Here is a 23132-nt window from a genome sequence, read left to right on the forward strand (position 1 = left end):
TAATTTCATTTAAGAGGCGATATACTTGACAAAGAATAAATAATAAAAGAACTGTGATATTTTGGTTTACGTAACAGGGATTGAATTTATAATCGACCAAGGACTCTCAGCTCTATAGTATTAAAATATTATAGAAATATTTTTTGCAATGACAACAAGAATTCTAGCAACAAGAAATAATGTATTATGTGTTCTAAAGTTATAATTAACAAGTAAGGAAGAGCTAAGTTCGGGTGTAACCGAACATTTTATACTCTTGTAACTTGCAGGAATCAAAGCCAAGGAAATACCTTACGATGTAAAACGTCAACCAGAGGATCGAAAGCTAAGCAATTTTATATGTATATACGTATGCTATGTATAAATCATACACTGACCGACATAAGGTTTGTGAAAAAAAACCAAAATTATTATACGTGGTCATTATAAAAAATCAGCCGTCAAAGTCAACTATAGATACTGGGGTCTACATATTCGGTACCTAGGGTCGTGAACAGTTTTTATTAATTGCTTCGTGATTTGTGTACTGGAAACTGAACGAATCAAGTGAAATTTAAAATTGGCCACATATGAAGTAGACGGGGGTTTTGAACGATTCATTAAATTTCAAAGAGTGACATTGGTTGGGTCCTGAGATATAGGTTTTCACCAAAATGGAAAGTGGTCCGATTACGTCCATCTACGAACTCGATTTTTTTGTACTAATTATACCTGCATACCAAGTTTTATCAAGATATCGCAATTTTTACTCAAGTCACAGTTTGTATGGACGGATGGACGAACGGACGGACAGACAGACAGTCAACCGGATTTCAACTTTTCTCGCCGACCTGATCATTTATATATATATATAACAATCTCTCTTTTAGTTTTACAACCGTTAGGTGAAAAAAACTATAATACTTTTTTTTTTTCAATTTCAACATTTAATAAATAGAAATACAACAAATGTCGACAAATAAATACGTGCAGCTTTTGCAATCTACAAAATAAAAAAAATACAAACAAAAAGACTAATAATAAGAGACAATGCCTAAAAATACCGGGCCAATGCAGGCGAGCGAGATATTTTTCGTTTCTTACGCTAGAATGGAAATATGTGAAAATGCTATACATATCAATGATCAGAAATAATAAAATGAGAAAAAAGGAAATGAGAGAAAAGTAGGGAAATTTTCTGAAAACATATCTTCTATCGGTGAGGCCTGAAAATGTCAGACCGAGTAAATGTACCAATACACACACATGAACACATACATGGCAAAAGTAACCAATACAACGGTAAAAGTGACTACAATGAAACGAATGAGGATGCCCGGTAAACTGAGACGACGAATGAATTGGTGAGTGGGTTGAAAAAATGACGAAAGTCTATTTTTCGGGTGGAAATAAATTTCAACTTCAGAAATTCATAAACAAACAGGTACAGGAAATGTATACATACATATTTACGTAACGTATTTAACATACATGTGTACGTTATGGTTGTGCATTTTTTGTAGTACAATATATATTTTGATATTTTATTTTAACAATAAATTTATATATCATACATACATATGTACGTATATTTGTATAAATGTACATATATGTATATATGTATCAAAATTTGTTAAACATTTTAGGAGACATGTTTGTTTTGAAATTTTAGTTACTTATAGAGAGCAATTGCGGAAAAATGCCAAGGACCACATGACGCTGCATAGTCGCAGTTGCAAACGTACATACATAAGTACAAGCTGATGTATTTACTTTTGTGTATTTATTTACTTGAATTAACCGGCACAGTGTTGCGTTGCCTCCTTCTCCGCCCACTTGGCGCGCATTTAAGCAACGCAAAGCTGTCCTTTCCTCCAGCTTGCATTTATCAGGCCCAGCGAGTGCATGTGCGTATGTATGTATATGTATGTGCAAATGCATACGTATTTATGTATATGCAATATGCATATCGAGCATATAAAATTTATATAAAAAAGCGCTCGCATTTTATACTTACTTACTAGCTACAAAACAAAAATAAAATTTCTTATAAAAATAAAAATTAAAGGCAACAACAATACGACGTGCGCAGCCAGAGCGTTTCGTGGATACTATTGTATATCATGGTTGTTGCTGAAGCTTGTCAATATGTATGTATATTTAAGAATATATTTACGTACACATGTATGTATGTATGTATGCACGTGTGCACATATGTATGTATGCATGTTTGTGCGTTTTTTTGGTTTCTTTCGCTGATCGTGCAAATGTTTCGGTGCGCCGGCTGCGGCCTCTGTTGCTGTGGCTCCGGCATTGGTTTGGTGCCACCAAAAGCGTTCAAATTAAAAGCAACAACAGCAACACCGACAGCAAATGCCGCCATAGCCTTGCGCGCAATGTACACTCACACACATGCAAACACATACATGCGCCACATACCGCACTCAACGATCGAGTTTACGCACACAATCGCATTTTGTACAAAACCAATACCAATGCAATTGGGCCGTCGCGGTGGCAGCAACATTTCGTTTCGAACAGATTCAAGCAGAACAGCTAAAGTGTTTTCACAAAATTTTCAGTTGAACATCACAATCCGTTCAAGTCGCGGATAACTCCGATAATATTATATTGTAAGTACTGACCAATTGACTAACTGTTGATTGTCACTCTGACTCAGTGTGTTGTGTTCTAAAAATTCAAAGTAAAGTAAATTACAAAGAAAAGCAGTATAATATAACCGATAAACTGTTATTTTAATTGAAATTACTAACTAAACGAGCACAAGTTGTGTGTGGTGTGTAGTGTTGGTGATAAAAGTGGGTTAAAAATTGCATATTTTCAACACGAAAACTGTGGAACATTTGCCAGCGTTCCTTCGAGACAATTTTTTGTATGAAAGTGCCTTCATTTTTACAAAAACAAAATATTTTTAAAATTCTAATATTTAATTGAAATGTGTATTTAAGCTAACAAACTGAATTTATTTGTACATAAATTTTCAAAAGTAGTTTTACTGTTAATATAAAAGACTCGCATGATGAAAACTCTATACGCAGTGTTATGTAATATTCTTTTTTATAGAATTTAGGAGACTTTCTTGAGTTGAGTTATGAAATTAAGGATGGTATTAAGGTTATAAGGTAGTTTTTTCTACACTTTGGGGAAAAAGTATAGATATCTTTAAACAAAAAATATTGAATAACTAATTTGTTAGTTTGTAAAAAAAAAAAAAGAAAAGAGTAGAAGTACACTACATTCTTATATCGAGACCACTACCGATGTTCATGCACACTTTTTAGGTTAGAATGCGGATTTTGTGTTAATAAAGTAAAAATTTGAATTTGAGAGAACTGAATTTGAAGAAACCGTTAATTGAACGGAAATTTCTTAAACATTTAATTGTTATGAAAATGTTCTGACATTTTTTAGTTAAAAAAAAATTTTGAATGCACACTTACATATGTATATGTTTATATATTTTAATTATATTTAAAATTTTAACCAAAAGATTCTTTTTTAATATTCCTTAAGATATTTTTGGAAAAAACGTTTAAAATTTTTTTATATGAAATGTGGGTAGAAATATATAAATGAAGTATTGAAATTGTTTTTGCATATTTTTTGCTTAAATAGCTATACATTATTTTTAGGTCGAAAATTGTTGCAAAACAGCTTGAAATTAAAATCTTTTATTTTTTTAAATAATATATTTTAACGCATTGTCAAAGAAATATTCAGTAGAGTAACCGCTATGCAAACAATTGCCATATAAAAGCAGTATAGGTATGTGTGTGTTAGTGGTATCCACAAAGTTCAAAACACGACTAGCATAACTGAAGCAGCAGAAAACCACAAAAAGCGTTTAGAATTGCGAATGCTTGCGACATAAAAAATTAGGAAAACTATGATGAAGAAAACAAAAAAAAAATTATAATAAATATATAAATCATGTAAATTTAGCAGTATGTACATCCACCAAGGCACTCAAGATAAGCAGACGACAGATCCTATATACAAAAAATAGTAATAAAAAACTATTAATAAGTTAAATAAATGGTTGTCTCTTAGGACATCATAAGAATAAGCATATGCAATGAAGACGTTTTTATTTTTCAAATTCTAATTATTGCAAAAACATACGAATTTCCAAAAATATTTATCGTAAGCTAACAAAAGCTATAATAATCATAGATAAAATACTTCCAAAGCATCCACTCAAATTTGAAAGCTAACCACATACATTTGAACATATGTGTATATATTTCGAATCGAATTCCTATGCCAAATTCACATTAACGGCTCTCGCCTTATTAGCACACTGTGGCAATAAGACAGTGGCATGGACATTCCTAAGCATTGCATCAATTTGATTGCCATACATGCAACCATCTTTACTTTGTTTACCTAAAAATCTAAGCACCACTTGGCTTGTATCTATGTAATTCGATCCTAACTGTGGCATTCAGCTAATGGCCAACGACTATTCGCTCTGGCATTCAGCACTGTTCTATATTTGATTTCGCTTCCCCGAAAGCTGTGCGAGGATCGCAAGCACATCGGTATTTATGCATGTGTGGGCACCTAAAAAGAACTAGACAAGGAAAAGCTTTCGAATTGCACCAAAAACAACAAAAAACAAAAAGAACAGAAGCGCTTTCCGCCACTACAACCATACAACAGTATTAAATGATCGTTTTTTTGTTGTATTTTGGTGATTTAGCAATATTCTGACATTAAACAGCTGCCTGCTGGCGTTGGCGGCACTAACGGTTGAATACTATATATACAACACATACATATGTATGTATATACACATATGTATGTGTATGTATATTTGAATTTTTCTAAATATGTCTGTGAACGCACATGCTGTTGCAAATACTAAATTACCGTTGTTTATGAGCATCAAGCTCCTTGAAATATATTCGGCTTTCCGAAATTTTGAACATTTTGTTGAAAACCTCTGAACATTTTCGAGCATTTATTTTTAGTACAATTTTAAATTTGGCATTAAGAAAGCAACTCTGCTTGAGGTGTTCATATCAACTTTAAATTTTTGCTAATAGAGAGATACTTTTTACTTACGTAAAAATTGTACGCATTTATGATAAAATTAGTATTTAAAAACTTATTTTGTTAACGCTGCTTACTTACACTATTCTAAACTCATATATGAATAAAAAATGTTTTAAAAATTAAATTTTTGATTCAAAATGTTTAATATAAAATACATATGTACATATATGTATGTATATTTATGTATGTACATACTATATACAGATGGGACCTCTATTGGAAATTTTTTTTAAATTCATATACAATATTATATACAGATTTTTTCACTACGTAATTAATTTCAAAAAAAGAAAATTCAGCCTCTGACAGTGCAGCGTATTTTGAATAGATATTTTAGAAAACAAATTTTCAATTACGTTTTCTTACAACTTTTGATTCAACCTAACTTTTATATTTGATTCAAACTTCTTACTGTGTAATATATTTTCTCGATCTCTGCGCGTTTGTCATACTTTTTGTATATTTAATAACATCCCTTACTTTATATAAGGCGTACCGCTGTCATATTGCTTTCATATTCACTCATATTCAATGACACATGTTTAAGAAATATATATACTCAGAAAATTAGAAATCAGAATTCATTTATTTTTATTTCCCTTAAATCAAGTATTTTCTAACCCAGAATGCATCTCATATTTCCGTTTCATTTGGTACACCCTGTTGGCAACTATTAGTATTACAATAGCTATATTTTTTTTTATAAAATTCTGTACGTAAAATGAAGTTCACTCAGCAAACATTAATCGTCTAGTTCGGTTTAAACGCCTAATTGTGTGCTATATACGAGTACATAGTACACATATTGTACAGTAAAAATATGTTTTCAACAGAAGTCTATGAATGAAAAGATAATACAGTATACATTTACATACATACAAATATATTGTATATATGTGCATCTACATATGTACATATACAATATTTGTACATTTACATATTTGTTATAACAAATATATATTTCCAAGTAAGTATTCTGCACTCGAAACTCTGTGGCTGAAACTCAAATGCTTCCAAATAATTGATAAGAGTAGAATATGTGTCATTTTCATAAATAAATCTATATAAGTAATATTATACATTACATTATAAGAGTTATTTTTATGAATATACACTTGAATCAGCATTTCTGGAATGCTTACAGTTGAAGTCACCTTGCTGACCAAGTGCAACTGATGAACCGTGTGTGTATATTTACAAACTTTTGTACATATATGTCTATGCGTATGAAAACAAAAATGAATTAACACATCGTTAACGTAAATATGTGAGTAACATGAAAGTTCCAAATAATTTTACACAAAAGCTCTTTTAAAAGTTCATATGGATAACAAGCACCCGAAGCGGTTGATAACTTTAATTTTCGCCATGAAATTTGATATACATATGTAAACGATAATAAGTCAGACATTTCAATAAAATTTCAAATAAATAGTCTATTAGGTGACTAGACCAATTCGTATGCATAACAAATCAACCTAAAATAGCTCATTATCAAAAAAGGTTCCCAAATAGTATTTTTCATACATATGTATGTATATATGTACATATTTACATAAATACAAACAAAAAACATACACACATATGTATGAAAAACGCTTATGACCCGATTTGCTGATTTCAAGAAATCCACTTCAAATGCAAAATATTAAATATAATTAAGTAAATATGTACATACATACGTACATATATTGTGCATATTCGTTGAGCCGCTGTACTGTAAACAAACCGTAACAGCTGACCAGGAAAGCGTTTATATGTGTGCGTTAGTGTGTAGCGGCCGGGTCATCGTTTCAAGCCGCCTTCGTTGACAGCGCTCAATCTGAGTCAGGCTTTTGGAATGCCTCATACTTTATAATGTCAATGGAAATGCTCGTATATCACATACGATAAATAAAATATGTGACCATACTTACATATTTATACTTATATATATCCATGTATATATATTTCGTATGCACCTGTGTATGTTTGTATGCTTGCAGTATGTATGGAATTCATTTTTCGTTACGTATTTTGCATACAACTCATTTTCTCACATATAAAACCGAATGCGTTCTGCAACAAAAACACATTTACATACATACGTGTATATAATGTTTGACGCATTCATATAACTTTCTACTTTTATTTTTATTTCGAGCGTAAAGAAAAAAATCGCCCGTAAATCAGTGAATAGCTCCAACGACCAAGATTTATTTATTTTGCCACAGCGTCGTCGTTACTTGTCATGCGTCACTCCATATTTTGCCTTTTATTATAATATATTGTGTGAGTGTGCTTAGCTCTATGTGCTTGGAATCGATTACAGAGTGATTAAATAAAACCTTACTGTTTAACCCAGATCTCTAAAGTGTGCTCTGCAAGAGTTAGCGGTTGACATACTTACTCATATACATACATATATATAGTTTCTTTATCAATCGGCCTTAATAAATAGGGAAAAATTCCCAAAATTCTACTCTTAAAGAATTTTTGAAATATTTATATAGTACGTAAATGCCTCCTTATATGTGTGTATATAAACAAAGTTTTCAAAATGCAATATGTCACTTGTCTCCACTCCAATATATTTTCATTTATTCGTCTACATCTATTTATGGCTGGGGTAAGGCCGCCATTCCATGTTGGCGGGCTGAACACGTGCTCGGAACCCCTCATCTATATAGTGATTTTATGGTGTACACTTTTGAATTTGGGATAACGCCGTAGCCTATTGAAGTAGAAGGGAATTATTTATTTACATGCGCTCAGGAGTACTCACATCTGTTAGTAAAATTAGGACAAGTTCGTTGTTTTCTTATAGCTTACTGATCTATACAGTGCGATCGCCGAGAATAATAAGAATTAAGTTTCATAAAGAGTAAAAAAACAAAAAACTTCGACCTGACCGGACCGAACTTTCTTAAATTCGATTTTAGCATAATCCCTCCCTCTTTTTTAAGATGTAACTGCTTGCTCGTCTTTATTCTGTAGTCTGTATGAAAAGAAAACACGGTGATTTAATTTATAATTTAATTGTGTCAATTAATTTAACTTTTTGAGCGTACAAGACTATGTAGAATTTTACTCTAATTTAATATCGGTAGTCGTTTTTCGTATAATTACAAATTGATGATAGAAGTACCAAGAGAGAATGCCGAGAAGTACATGCATATGTATATTGCTTAATAGACGTGATCTAGACGGTACCACGGTATGAAACATGAACAAGTGAAATTATAAATATTAAACATGTGTTTCATAACAGCATTTCCGAATGTATCCTGCCCTTAAATTATGGGCAAGACAGCCCGGTAAAAAAGTATGTATAAGAGCGATGTTGTTGTTGATCGGTAAATGCTTTGGCTTTAACAGCTTTTTTATAATTTGAAAGATGGCAAACACACCATGATTTTGTCAAACGTATTCCAATTTCATATTCTTGCCGTGATTTCGAGTTTATTCAAAAGAAATTTTGAATGCAGACATTTTCTTGCAATGCAGCCTTTACCAAAACAATTTGTATAGTATAGGCGATTGATATTTTCAAAATAATCTCCGTTAATATTTTCTAGAATTTTGAGGCACCCACACCTACCACACAGCTGTGCTTTCAAATACTTTATATATTATTTATGCTAAAATGATGTGCTTAATTCAGACTTAAATGTATATTTCTGTAAATTATTGAGTAAATCGCTTAACTTTTCATTTCACATGGGCAAATTTCAGTTTCTTCGAGTAAACAGAGCAAACACAAAACCCAGCCACCATGGATGCCATCAAGAAGAAGATGCAAGCGATGAAAATCGACAAGGACGGAGCATTGGAACGTGCTCTTGTCTGCGAACAGCAAGCACGCGATGCCAATACTCGCGCCGAGAAGGTTTGTAATTACCCATATACACATACACTTATATACTAACATATACATATGTATGTAAATACATATGCTCATATGTATCAGCAAATTACAGCTGTTCGATAAGCTAACCAACAATCAGCAAAACAGTTATAATCATTCAAACGGTTTAATTGAACAGCGTGCATTTTTAATTTCTTCATTCAATTGCTGAAAATTCGGAGTTTTTTCTCGCCAATTACGCCAAACGTTTGCTGTTTGTACGTTGGAATTGTTTATTGCAAATTATTTCTTTTTTTCTTTTTCTGTTTTCAATATGAAAACTTAATTAGTGGCGGCTTCACACACGTGTCTGCAGCGTTCACAATGCATAAAGATTAAATATCTCCGCATGAATAATGAATTAAATAAGATTGATCGGTACTGTTATAATGTAGTTTAAAAGAAATTTCTCAAATAATGGCAATTCACTAATATGAAACTTATTTTTAAGCACTTTCTGCAACGAAAACTATTAAATATGATTAGGAGTACGAAAAAATTATGTAACAGAAAAAATAATAATAATAAACATAAATAAATATAAATATGTATAATAAATATATATTTAATAAGAAAAAAATTATTTTTTTAAATAATAAATATATTATATTATTTATTATGCTTGTGTAGGCCGAGGAAGAGGCACGTCAATTGCAAAAGAAAATCCAGACTGTTGAAAACGAATTGGATCAGACACAAGAAGCCCTCACACTTGTCACAGGCAAACTGGAAGAGAAGAACAAGGCTCTACAGAATGTAAGTTTGTCGTTTTAAAGCCACTAGTTATAAGTATATATGTATATGAAAGTTATTAAAAAAAGTTAATTAATTAAATTATTTTATATTAGCGTTATATATTCAGACTGTTTAGCAAAACTTAAAAATAATTAAGGAACTGATTGCAAGCTCGCATTACAATAACAAATGCAAGTAAATTTCTTGAGAAATTTAGGAAGAAAATTTTTGCAAGTTTTTTGACCATCAAGGTATGCCGGCTCCTGGCAATAAAAAGTAACTTTTACGGATTTTAAAGTAGCCACCAGTATGCTTGAAAATTTGCTACTTGTTTCATAAATTTTTCTTTAAGCAATAGTGTATGTATTTTCAGGTTTTAGTTATTTAAATGTTATCATCCATTCGACTGTACATTTCAAATAAGCTAAATATTTTAACTATACAAAAACATTGCTTTATTTCCAAATCTTTACAAGTGAAGGCTTGAATTTTATATTATTTTCACAAAAAATTATCTCCCCTTGAACAATTATTACTGTATATGTATATAACTTGTTCAATGTAAATCTTCCAGCCTACAGCTTTTTTATCTCTCCAAACATCCTTTTGAGAATTTTTCAAAGAAATATCAGAGACGTTTCTGATATATGTTGTAATATTGTATTTTCATATTTACTATTTAAAAATAGTTTTTTATTTATAGTAGTTTTTTCTCAGGATTTTTTTCAGTATTATTGTTTTGTTTTTAATTCCATATACATTACTATTTTAAATTAGAAATACATATATTATCATATATTATATATACTAGTTTAATATTTCCATAATTTACTTTTCATATTATTTCATCGTATTATTATAAGAAATACTCAAATACTCAATAAAATGAGGGAAAAATTACATGAAAATTTATATTCACAAAATACTATATTATTCCATGATCTCCAATATACTGAAATAGGAGTGTTAAAAACTATAGTATATGTGTATTTTGTTTTTTAAAATGAAAGAGTGCCTTCGGTACAGCTTTTGCTTTTATAAAAAATATTATTTTAGAGCCATTAGCCTTTACAAGGGATTATTATCGATTACAGAACGGACACATTGATGCCTGTCTGCTAAAACGAGGGAAGATTACCGTAATGGCACTTATCAATATGCCAAACTTCAAAAAAGCACATACTACACGCATTATTCGTTCAAAACGATTAGCATGATAAATGGATGTATTTGCAAAGAATGCGCCACTGTTATAAGAACAAACGAGCAACGGCAATAAATTAACATAACAGCGCTAACATAACATTCGCTGACAATGAATACCGTGCCTATTTCAAATTGGCTAAAGTCCGTTGTCTGGCAGCGACGTTGTTGCTCGCGTTGCCAACTACACAAACGTCTCTTTGCTTAGTTTCCGTTGATCTATTTTTAAAACCAAAGTCTCATGGGGAATTTGTAGAAATTCGGAAAATTCACACACTCACATACATGAAATTGTGTGCACAATACATATGTACATATGAATATGTGTAAAGGTGTATATGGTATTATGCAAATTAAAAAAGAGTTCCGCCCATTTCCAAATACGGCGGAAAGAGTTTAAAACCGTATCATTTTGAGTGGTTTCAAAATATCGAATAACGCTACTCAGAGAGTAGAGAATAGCATTTTGTTGTTGGTTTTTTCTTTCCATAAGCGCATGCGTTTCTTGAGATACTCAATGCAAGTGTTTATTTATTTTATAGTTTGCAAAAATTTACCAGATTGGAAATTTTAGAAAAAAATAAATAAGTATGTATAATGGAAAATTTCGAAATATTATAAACTTTGAAATTGGAGCATATTTAACATTAACATACAAATACTTTCATTACAATCTACGCTGGAATTAAATATTATTTTGAGATGAGTAAATTTTTGCATAAACAAATTTTAAATTTGCGGCGCACATGTTTTCTGAAGAGGAAATACGATACACACATATGTATGTATTTGTATGTATATGTATGAATAATGTACATTTAAGTAAGATGTTAACAAACTTAATTGTTATCTAATATATCTCCACACACAAAATCACGTGTAAATATGTATTACATCTGTAATTGTATAACCAAATTCAACTTTTCAACTTTTTTCTGGCATGCTAAAAATTAATGGGTTTATGCTTGTAGCTTGTATAGAAAGTTATAAAGCGTATATAACATTTTGAAATGTTGTTAATTAAAAGAAAAAAGATACATTTTTCAAAACAAAAATATAAAATGACTATATACCGGTGCGCTGTACAAACAAATTTAATTGCGATACGTACATCCACATGCATGGTGACTAATGCATAGGCACAACAACAAACTGACTTATGGAACGCTATAAGAAAAACTACACATATGTATATGTACATATAATACACACTATTCGCTAAATAAGCACACACAATTATTTGAAACACATATACATATGTACATATGTATATGAACATACATATATAGCGATATAAAAAAATTCCATATGAAAATACTCGCCTGATGACACAGAGCAATGAATTGGCGTTGACTCTCTTCGTTGGCGACCTCGACTGAGAGAAAGTGGAGCACATATACAAGTGCCCAAGTACATGGCTAAAATAAAAGTACATACATACATATGTGCTCGTCCTCTCCCACATATGCATTGGTTAGCTATAGGGCGGGCGTGCGCACCGCTAATTTTACTGTACGATCACAGTGGGGTCGATGGGTTGATGGTCGACGGTCACGAATTGTAGTGTGCTGCAGCCGGCTAGTCAAGCGGATAATTCGTAAGAGACGACAAAGAGAGTGGGAGCGAGTTATTAGAAAGTTTAGCTTACATTTTTACAATTATTACATATGGCTGTACATACATACTAGCTATACACATTAGCCAACTCTTCCTCAACATATATTTATTAGATCACTGGGAGTGTAACGTTCGCAACCGGCTAGTCATAGTAGGGGGTGGTGTTTCGTGTGAGCTAAGCATATTGCTCATATCACTCAAATAGCAGGAGTGTATGTAGAGAGTGGCGACAGTAGAGCATACGGCGACGATCATATGGAGCAGGAGTAGTAATTAGGTGTACATATATGACGGTCAAACTTATATACAATTTATACATACGTACAGACATATGCAATAGATATATTACGTGCCACAACTAGCGCGCATAGCGGCAACTACGGGAACGGCAATAGAGCACAAGCTGAAGCAACAGCCAACAGCTATGGTTAGAAGAAGCAACAGCAGAAATTAAATCATCGTAGAAGCGAGGCCAACAATATCGCATAATTAAATTGAAGAGTGTTTCAAGTAGTTAAACACATACATATGTGGAGTAGATTTTAAATAAAAACAATAATTACATACATGTAATAATGTATAACTGAAAACTCTATTTTCATTTAATGTGAGTTAAATAAAATTTTAGAGTTGAACTAAAAAAAAAAATTGGCGTATTTGCAAAAAAAAAAAACAAACATTGAGAAAAAAAAGCAAATACATTCCAATGAAAATTTTGTAACTTGATTGGAGCGCGGCGATATTCCTAAACATTGCAAATATTAGCGCAAACTCAAATACAACCGGAAACCTAAATAAGTTTGTACGTGTGTAATTAAATAATTTTACGCGTTATATACGCATACAAATATACATACGAAATTAAACCAAGTATTACCAAATCACGCTAACTCTACGTAAACGGGTGTGATATGAACGTACAGTATCATAGATAATACATATATCTAGATATATGTATGTATTTATGTAAGTAAATAGTGGTGCGACTATGTTCATACATAAATGCATACGCGTATAAACAGTAAACGTCAATTGTAATTGAAACTCAAAAACAGTGAAGTTTTAAGTATGAGATATGTGTATTCACAGCAAAAGAAACATCAACATGATTAGACAAAAATATTTTGGTGGAAAGTAACTAAGCCCATATTGATCGGCAAATAATAGGAAAGTCAATGCAGTATTTGTGGGATAAAGAGAAAGTGTATGTACGCATGAACTTTGAAATGGAAAATATACATAAATCATAAATATACAAAAATCAATATAAATAAACCAAAGACATAAGTTAATGCACAGAAAAACATTCAAAGATGATCAATAGATTACTGAAATAACCAAGATAAACCAGCAACAGTAAACAAGCACACAGTTTTGGAGCGAATCAAATGTAAATTGGAGTGATAACAGCAGAAACTCCATTCAAAAAAAAAATAAATAAATAAAAACATTACGAAGTGGAACATTTGTTGTATACACATGCTGTTATCAGCCGTTTATATTTCGAATTTAAGCTGCAAGCTGGTTTTCGTGAACCATATTTGTAGTTTTCCATTTGCAAGAACAGGTGCAGCAATTAAACCCGATACCCTAAAATAAAATAAAAAACACAGCTTCTTTTGTAATATACGATAGAGCAGATCACTTATGAACTCAAGTTAAATTGTCCGCCTGAGATTTTTGTGCGCAAATCGAAATACTCTTGCAACGAGCAAACTCATTATGGTTCAAGGAACACTGTGCGAACATAAAACAAATACAAACGCATGGCAAACAGTGAGCTATAGTAAAAAACCGCAAACGAAAAATCACTTTAAAGCAAAAGGTGGAGGTGGTGGTAGTATCGATAAGTCAAATGTACAAATTAAAAATACATTGAACAAAAATTCGTTAGTAAAACCGAAATCGCAAACTACAACATCGCTTTTGAAAGCGGCAGCGAATAATCAAAACATCTCAAGGACGAAAACGTCAACAACTCAAAAGCTGAATTTGGCACAATCAAATAATGCCATAGTGAAGCAGAAAATAGCACCCACTGTTGACAAAACAAAAAGAACGATAGCTGCAGTTGGCAGCATACCAACTCAGCAGCAACAACAAACACTGCGTAATCGACAGCAGCAGCAGCAACAACAGCAACACGTTCAGCGGCAGCAATCGCCCTTGTTGTATGTTCGTCGCCGGCGAGTAAATCACGAAATCAGACAAATTAAACGTGCTCACCGCCACCTATTGACAAGTGGCGGGTGCGACTGGCAGCACCGCCAAGCGACCGATAGTACTGGTACTGGTGTGGCAACCTTACGCAAGCAAGACGTCAAGTGTCAAACGAAGGCCAATAACAACTGTAGTCATTCGAACAGCTGTCGCTGTACAGCGACAAAGAAGAAACAGCAAAAGTGTCATCCATCGCAACAACAAAAGCAACAGAAGAGAAAATTGCAAAATTTAGTGAAAAATGCCCACAGTGGCGGAGGAGCATGTACTAATAACAGTGGTAAATCAAAGCAGGAGAAAGGTAAACAACAAATTGGCATTGAACGTGTTGGTACTGTGAAATCGAAAGAATCCTATGCAGAATCTGTTATCTCCTCGCGTTGGGATTCGATCGAAGAACAATTAAACTATCTGGATAAATTACTGTATTTCTGTGAGGACGAAGAGGATGCCTGTTGTGCATGGAATTGTAATATAAACAAAGCTTACGATTGCAGTAGTGAAAGAGCAAAATCAGAGGAAATTTATTACGAAGGTGACGTCGACGACGACTACGAGAGTGACTGGAGTACTGATTGGAGCCAATCAGATATGTCAACTACAGATAAGAGTGTAGATGATGCAGACATGCAATCCACAACAAGTGGTGCAGGATCTGCATCCACAACTACGTCACCTGTTGTTCCTACCTCACATAGACGACGCGGTCATCAGCATCATCCCCGTTTTTTGGGCACACGCCGTCCAAATATTCCAAATGTTCAAGAAATACTTGCTGCATTATATCGAGGTGATTCACAAAGTGTTCTCACCAACTTACGTCAAGCCACTCAGGCAGTACAAGAAGACAGCCCCTTGTCCGTAGGTGGCGGAAGCGATGTAGAAACAGTATCTTCCACAATGGGAGATTCACAATATACGGATGAACCAGATGAAGACTTGGAATTACAGCTTTCAAAAACATCAATGCTAAACTTGCCTCTAACCGACTCAGTAACCACGTCGATGGGCAGCAACAGTCCAACTCCTACGGATGAAAGCAGTATGGTTGATGAAGGCGTGGTAAGCGCACAAACGCCCACCAGCAATACTCCGAAATCACAAAAAAGCAAATCTAAACGTGATAAAAGTGAAAAACTTGATCGTTCAGAAAAAAAGAAAAGGGCAAAGAAGGATAAAAGTAAACGTGCATCAGTTTGTTCCGATGCAGATGGTAATATAGTTAGTTCAGGCGAAGCGCACACAGCGGCAGATGAAGGTATCGCCATTGATGATGAGGATGTACAAGCAGCTGAGTGGGCGAAGTTACGTTGTACCAGCGAAGCAGCGGAAATTGTTGCAGAGCGTGAGGCGCGTCGAAATAAAGGTCGTTGCGCCGACTATCCTGGACTTGCTTTTGGTCGTTCCATATTCAGCTCTGATACCATGATGAAGTTCAATATCATACGTAACGAATTGCATAACATCATGAAAACGCAGCTTAAACGGGTAATTAGAATCATGCGACTCCGTAAGGTAGTCAAGTGTGAAATAATTTGAATTGCATTTAATAATTAATCAAAACTCTCTCAATTTTTGCGAACCTACAAACATGTGCAAATATTTTGATAAGGGCATATAGAGGAAAAAGTATTAGCAAAAAAATATAATGTTCTCCCAAAGTCATTCAGAATTTAAACTTCAAAAGACCGATATGCCGTATTTTATTTTCAACACCGTTATGAGAATTTTCTTTGAGACAATTTTCGATAGTCATTCAAAAAATTGTTATTAATTTCCGGTAGAAACTTTAACTAAAGGGACTTCAGTAGTGTTATAAATAATATTTTTTAATTCGTTTATTCCTCGAAAGTTCTAAAAATAATCGATTGTGATAAAACATTTTTGATAATACTTTTTTGTGATTATTTTGCGTTTATAGAATAATACAGAAATTTATTCGACTTTCACTTCGTCATTTTGCTAATTATTTGCATATTTCGTTGATAATTGTACACATATTGCAATTATTATGTAGATATATTTATATCTATTGGTGGACATGGTCCATACGATGTGCTGTATATATAATATATGTAGTATGTATTCACACGATTCGTATGATCTACAAACATAACTAATATTTGAACTACGGTAACTTTTTTTTTTGCAATTTTCTGTACTTCGTCTTTTATAGATAATGACCCAGTTCAATGTATTATACGCTTCTGTTTTCGTATGTTAAACTGCGAATTTCTTTTTCCACACTTGCTCATATACATACATAAGTACATATATACGAGACGACGACCTTCTTGGCAGGCGTCGTTATACGTTGCTGAGCTCATTCTTCGTTGAGCAGATTGCTACAAATTATATTGCTGCACAAAATTAGGCGGCGACAAATTTGTTTATTAAATGTATTCTCAAGTCTTAAAGAATTTCTATTCATCAAATCACTGTAATTACTACGCGTACGGGCGGAAACTAGGTACATATATTTATCAAAAAGTTATATATATAATTTTAAAAAAATCCTAAGGATTCTTTTAATGTTATCAACTGATAGTGTGGGTATTTATTATTATTTTTGATTTTCATACACCTAATGTACTACAGTAACCCCTCAGCTATCAGATGAACATTAATTCACGTAAACTATTTTTATGGAATAAGGTTCTTAATCAATTGCCATTTTTTCTGTGCACTGACATTCAAAACACGTTAATGTTTCATATGGTCGTTAGCACCTTTTATGGTAACGAATTGACTGAATCAACAACTGGTGATGTATGACTGTATGTTCAATATTCCTAGCAATATAAGATTTTGCACGCTTTGTAACAAGTGACCTGATAGATTTTGACCAAAAAATATTTGTAGTTTACGATTATTTTCACAAATGTAGTAGTTGTTGAAATGAACTTAATTCTGATCTAAACAATAGTGTAATTTTGCTTTCATAATTGTTATTAAATACTTTGAGCAATATAATTCTCACGTTTTTCGCTCTCTCGACATTTATGGAATCAACGACCTTACAACTGGCAGACAGTCAATGCAGCTACTATAAAAGTTGTCGTCACACCGTTGTAATCCAAATTTGGCAAGCGTGGAAAGGTTTGAAAATGGCAAAATATGTTTTACTCTTAATTTCTTTTCATTGCTATGGCATGCGTCCTAAATAATAATTATTATTTAATTATCACGCACAGTAAGTGCGCCCATACGTCACTTGCTATAAATGGAAAACTTACGCGCGAATTTATATTCCCTTATACTGAAATATAGTGCCTCTACTTTCTTATAATTATGAATGTATATAAAAATATTTGTATAACCGTTAATACATTTTTATTGTGTTATCATGTACCTGATATTATTTGTCATAAATTCGATATTTGGTTGCTTAATTAATTAACATTTTATTTCAAAATGGCAATTATACTTTTGCTCTAACCGGTCACAGTCGAAGAGTAAACATATTTAAAATAATTACAACTTTTTGTCAATTTCGTCAGGTTCTGAAGCATACCTTTTAAACAAGTTTCCCATAATGAATATTTGTTAAAAATATATAGTCTGGTAACAATGGTGTTAAGAGAGCGAGTTTTGCTAATGGAATTTGCTTTTCTTCCACTCTAATTGTGTTTTATTTTGCCTTCTGCAAAATCATAAGTATTTTAATTAAATGTACATATGGTTTTTATTTAAGATCTATTATAACATTTTGTGGCAGACGCAAACAAATGGTATGCTTTTAATGCTGACAATTTAACTACTTTTTAGTGTTTTAACTGTGTTTATTTATAAGTAAGCATCTCTTTCGCACAACAGTTTCGAATACAAATGCTTTACTAAATACGGTGCTAGCTGGCCTTGTTCAATGTCGTTTTGAGTCATTCACAAATTAAGGCGAGGCTTGTGAGAGAGGTATTCTCTTTGGTTGTTCCAGTAGTAGCAACAGTTCCAGTAGTAGCAACAACAATAATATACGAATGTCAACGTAATCTTTGGCTGGTCGTTGTCGGTGTCTCCACTTCCAAAGAATTCGAAAATTTTGACCGATTTCATTTTGCGATACGAATTCACTCAGTGCTGAGCTCATAAATTTACGCTGCGGCATTTAAAATCGAGACGTGGTAGTTTGTGTTAAAAATTAACAAAGTTTGCAAAGTTAGTAGTGGCTGTTTTGTGAGCGATACCATTATTGGGTTTATTCGTAGAGTGCAAAGAAAAGTGCGTGTATAGTATTAAATTTATCAAGTTAAGCAACCATTGTAAGGAAAAAAGTGCTTAACTTTGAAAGAAAGGTAGAAGAAGGAAGCAAAGTAGGAATAGCAGCAGAAAAACCGGTGGTTCCAAATTGTTGGTGTAGTGTGTTTCGTTTCGTTGCGTTCCGCATTCATAACTTCTCTTTATTTTTCGCTATTCGTGTCATATTTTTTTTTTTTATTTAGCCCTTGCCACCGCCGTGTTCATTTTCTAGAAGTCATAAAATATTTTTTTTTATAACGTTTGGTGCTGCGAAAAAAGTACGAAAACTAATAAATTGTAAAATTCAAAACCTAAAAGTTATTTTTTCGCCGGGAAATATATAATTTATATATTACACAAGAGTCAAAAACGAAAGTTCGTTTATCTTTTTCCAGTTTGAAGTAATACTTGTGTGGCGTTTGTGTTCGTGGTAACCATCAGTAAAAGTGCGAAGCAAAGTCGAAAAGTATTTTACCTACAACGATCGAGCCGAAATTGTGTGCTATCATTGAAAAAAAGTTAGTGCAACAGTAGTGTTGTTGGCCATCCTTTACCCCACCTTTAAAAAAAAAAAAGCAGTTAAATATGACGACCAGCATTCCACAAGGCACCCTCTTGGATGTGCTGAAAAAGAAAATGCGCCAGACCAAAGAAGAAATGGAAAAATATAAAGATGAATGCGAGGAATATCACAAGCGTTTACAACTTGAGGTGGTTCGACGTGAAGAAGTAAGTTCCACTCTGATCATTGTTTAGGGATGTAAAGGGGTGAAGGTCGTGTACGCGTATGCACTGTAGCTTAGGCACAGGTGTCGCTATCACGTAAGCTGGAATAATTATTACAAATTATCCATGAACGTCAATATTGGTTTCTCATTGAGGTTTGAGATGTGGACAGTGAATAGTTTTTTGCGAGTTATTTAATCTAGATGAACGTATTTATTTTTAATTATTTTCAATGTGACGATTCCATACACTTTTGTTTTAATTGCTTATATGCGCGACAAGGATGGCGGATCCTACTTTGCACAAGTGCCTTGGTAAAACGTCAAATATTGCCATGACTGCAAGTTTGACATACATATTGTGTTTAGAGACCTGTAATTTCCAAACAGTACTATTTTCGGTGATTATTAATTGCTTTTTAACAATTGAAATTAATTGATACATTTATGTAATTAGTGTAGGTGTCTTTAGTTTAATAGCTACGTTGTGTATCTTAATAGTAAAGTATAATCACTATAATTGATTAAAACTTTGTATGGCTACAAACATACAAATGCATTTATTACCCTGAAAAAGCAGTTTTCAATAATATTTGAGGCTTAAACTGAGTGCAAATATTGTTATAATGGTTGTCTTGTCCTTAAGTTTTATTAAGCTCTGCTCGATCTTTTACATTAACAGTTATTGGCACCATCAACGGCTTAAAATATTAACTCTCGGCTGATAAATTAATGGTTTAAGAATATACTTGATAAACATACATCTTGCGGGCACGTGTGAGCCATTCAGCGGATGGGCAATTAAAATGTAACTGTTACGACAATTAAAATTAACTTTAACCGTCTTCATTCTTCCGAATTTAAATAATTATAGTTAGTGTTGTTAAAATTTGTGTTAAAATTCCGTGAAAATATCAAGAATTAAGTTCCGCTTGAAATAATGGCATTCTTTGTGCATTTAGTGGCACTGGTCAAAATATTTATTGTTTTTATATTTCTGCGGTTGATTTAGTTGCTCTTTCCATTTTTTTCAATCCATCTTTGGATTTATGTGGTAAACAAGTAAAATATGGGTTATCCATATTACTTTCATTTGTGGAAATATTTTGAATATGTTAACTCAAAAACATTTTTAAGATTTTTAAATTTCAACTAAACGTCACTTGAAATGAATTTTTAATTTCGTATTATGCTACTCGTGTCTATTGATACACCTAAAACTATTTTTATATTTGTGTATATATTTACATATGTACATATGTAGGTAACTCAGGTATCGCTACTGAACTTGGATGAATAATTGTAATTCAAAGTCGCTATGATGTGACTGCAGTGGGAATCGACCTCTATTATTTAGTACCATCTGGGGGTCGACTTTCTGTTGTGATAATTCATGTTCTGCATGGTTGGGAATATCTATTCATTAGGTCGTTTCAGTTTTTGAGTGATTTCCTCAACTGGAAATTAAATTCTGTAGTTTTGCGCTCCATTTCAATGTTGGAAAAATAGTATAGTATCTCATTCAAATATATTCTGTTAGCCATTTCTGGGTGTAAACAGAAAAATACAAATAAGATAATGCTGTATATGTATGCTATCAATGTTGTTGCTATTATTGTGTGTCTGTTTATGTAACTGTTATTGGGTTGAAGGTCTACATAGTATTGGTGTGTCATATCCTACTGATGTCATACAAAACAGCTACATTTTTTATTTAAAATATTTCATAAAATTTATTTTCGATTACATTTTAGGCAGAGTTTTAATTATGATATGAAATTAATTAAATAAATGGTGACCTTCACGTTACATCATGTATTATTTTCAATTACTAATGCAATTATCGATATTTTTTGCTCTGCTAAATATGTATGTATGTTTGTGGTTGATCGTTTTTTTTTTTTAATCGCAGAGTAGAAATGTTGGTAAAAAAAACTAATATTGTTTCCTAAAGAAGTACTATGTTTAGAAGTTTTAAAATAAACATAAATGTTATGTACATACTTACGTGACATTTTTTAAAGAATTTGTGCTTCGCATTATTTATTATTAACACTCTAAGCATTTGTTTGACGCGAACACACCTCAATRCCATTACAACGAACATATATGTATGTAGTTATTGTAATGTGTGAGTTATACTTCGTTTACATTGCATACATATATAAATTTATATATTATATGTTATTATATGGAAGTACATATTTTATTGTATATTGCTACTGACAACGCCATGTGATCATTAACTACAAATACCGGCTAAATTTATTAACAAATGTTATGACGAGATATATGTACTCTTCGTAGCATAGCAATGACCTAGACGATTTGTTACCGCATTCATCTTTACTCGTTTTACTAATTATAATTCCAACTTGTTTTCTACGAATAATTCATACTTTGTAGCAACGCTATACCGGCAAATTTATACATGTTTTCTGTATTTACATACATGAATGACATTTTGGCCGTTTTGAAAGTTTTACACATGTATACATATGTATGCTGAAGCACTCCAGTGATTCTGTTACTACATTCACCATCCGTTCACTTCGAATGAGGTTAATTTCTCAATACGGTTATAAGATTTTATTATGCTCAATTGTTGTGTTTCATTCGATGTCAGAAAGCAAGAGACAAAGTTGTCTAGAATTTTTAAATGCTTTTTAGCAATTTGTTCAATTCAATGACCGTTCGAATATTGTTTGAAGTAGTTGAGAAACGTGTAAGATACACTATTGCTTATTGCTCTTATTGTTGCTTGATTTTTTTATGCTAATGGTATTTTTTGTTTTTTTTTATCAATTTTCTAAAAGCTCTTTCTCTATTTACACTCCCTTATTCGTGGACTTTTTGTTCATATCGTTGATTCTGTTAGTTTGGCATATTTGCTGCTATGTATGAATGTTCGTACATGCGCATATACATATGTATGTATAGGAGAATTTGAGTGCTTAACAGGCGATGACGTAAGCTTACCTTCATTCAAATTCATATCACAATTTGTGCACAAAGCCTGCTGTACTGTGGTTTCTTTTCTTTTCCTGTAAATTTATATGATTTGTACTGCCTGATGTGCATAATTTCTTTAAAATATTTGCTCTTCCCTACTGTTGGTTTCGAAAGCAGCAAGTGTGACTACCTAATCTACCTTATATAGATTATTTTCTCCCTCACTTTTGTTATTTGAATATCCCCAGTCAACATTATAGTTATATAGCTTTGTTATAGCATGTTTCAACATTGCTTGCCTAACTTGTTGAGTAAATTTGGTGGTGGTTTCGCAGCGTTTCTCCCTCCGGTGTTGCGTGCTGTTGGTGCTGACGAATGAGCGCTACCACATTGACTTTAAGTTTGCTTATTTGTTCAACGGAAATATCAGCAATTTTAAATATTTCGAAGTAAATCATTGGACTTAACCCTCTCAGACGCCTGGTAGTACCGTAGTTATT

General features: G+C 32.6%; 1 protein-coding gene across 24 annotated transcripts in view; it reads left to right on the plus strand.

The window, feature by feature from the left end:
- The first annotated feature begins 2504 nt into the window (after positions 1-2504).
- Positions 2505-23132, plus strand: part of LOC108975346 (tropomyosin-2) — a 43402-nt gene continuing 22774 nt past the window's right edge. For 5 of the 24 annotated variants that reach the window (XM_018943756.1, XM_018943751.1, XM_018943750.1 and 2 more), the window contains exons 1-3: positions 2505-2612; positions 8773-8926; positions 9575-9700. In XM_018943756.1, the coding sequence (XP_018799301.1) occupies positions 8813-8926; positions 9575-9700 (240 nt within the window). In that variant the 5' untranslated portion in view covers positions 2505-2612; positions 8773-8812. Of the gene's footprint in view, positions 2613-8772; positions 8927-9574; positions 9701-13144; positions 16208-18657; positions 18938-19350; positions 19685-23132 lie in introns of those variants that run through there. The other 19 variants (XM_018943748.1, XM_018943744.1, XM_018943755.1 and 16 more) reach the window with 18 other exon arrangements.

Source organism: Bactrocera latifrons, unplaced genomic scaffold (genome assembly GCF_001853355.1).
Source record: "Bactrocera latifrons isolate USDA-ARS-PBARC rearing strain unplaced genomic scaffold, ASM185335v1 scaffold_64, whole genome shotgun sequence".
In the NCBI taxonomy this organism is placed as follows: domain Eukaryota; kingdom Metazoa; phylum Arthropoda; class Insecta; order Diptera; family Tephritidae; genus Bactrocera; species Bactrocera latifrons.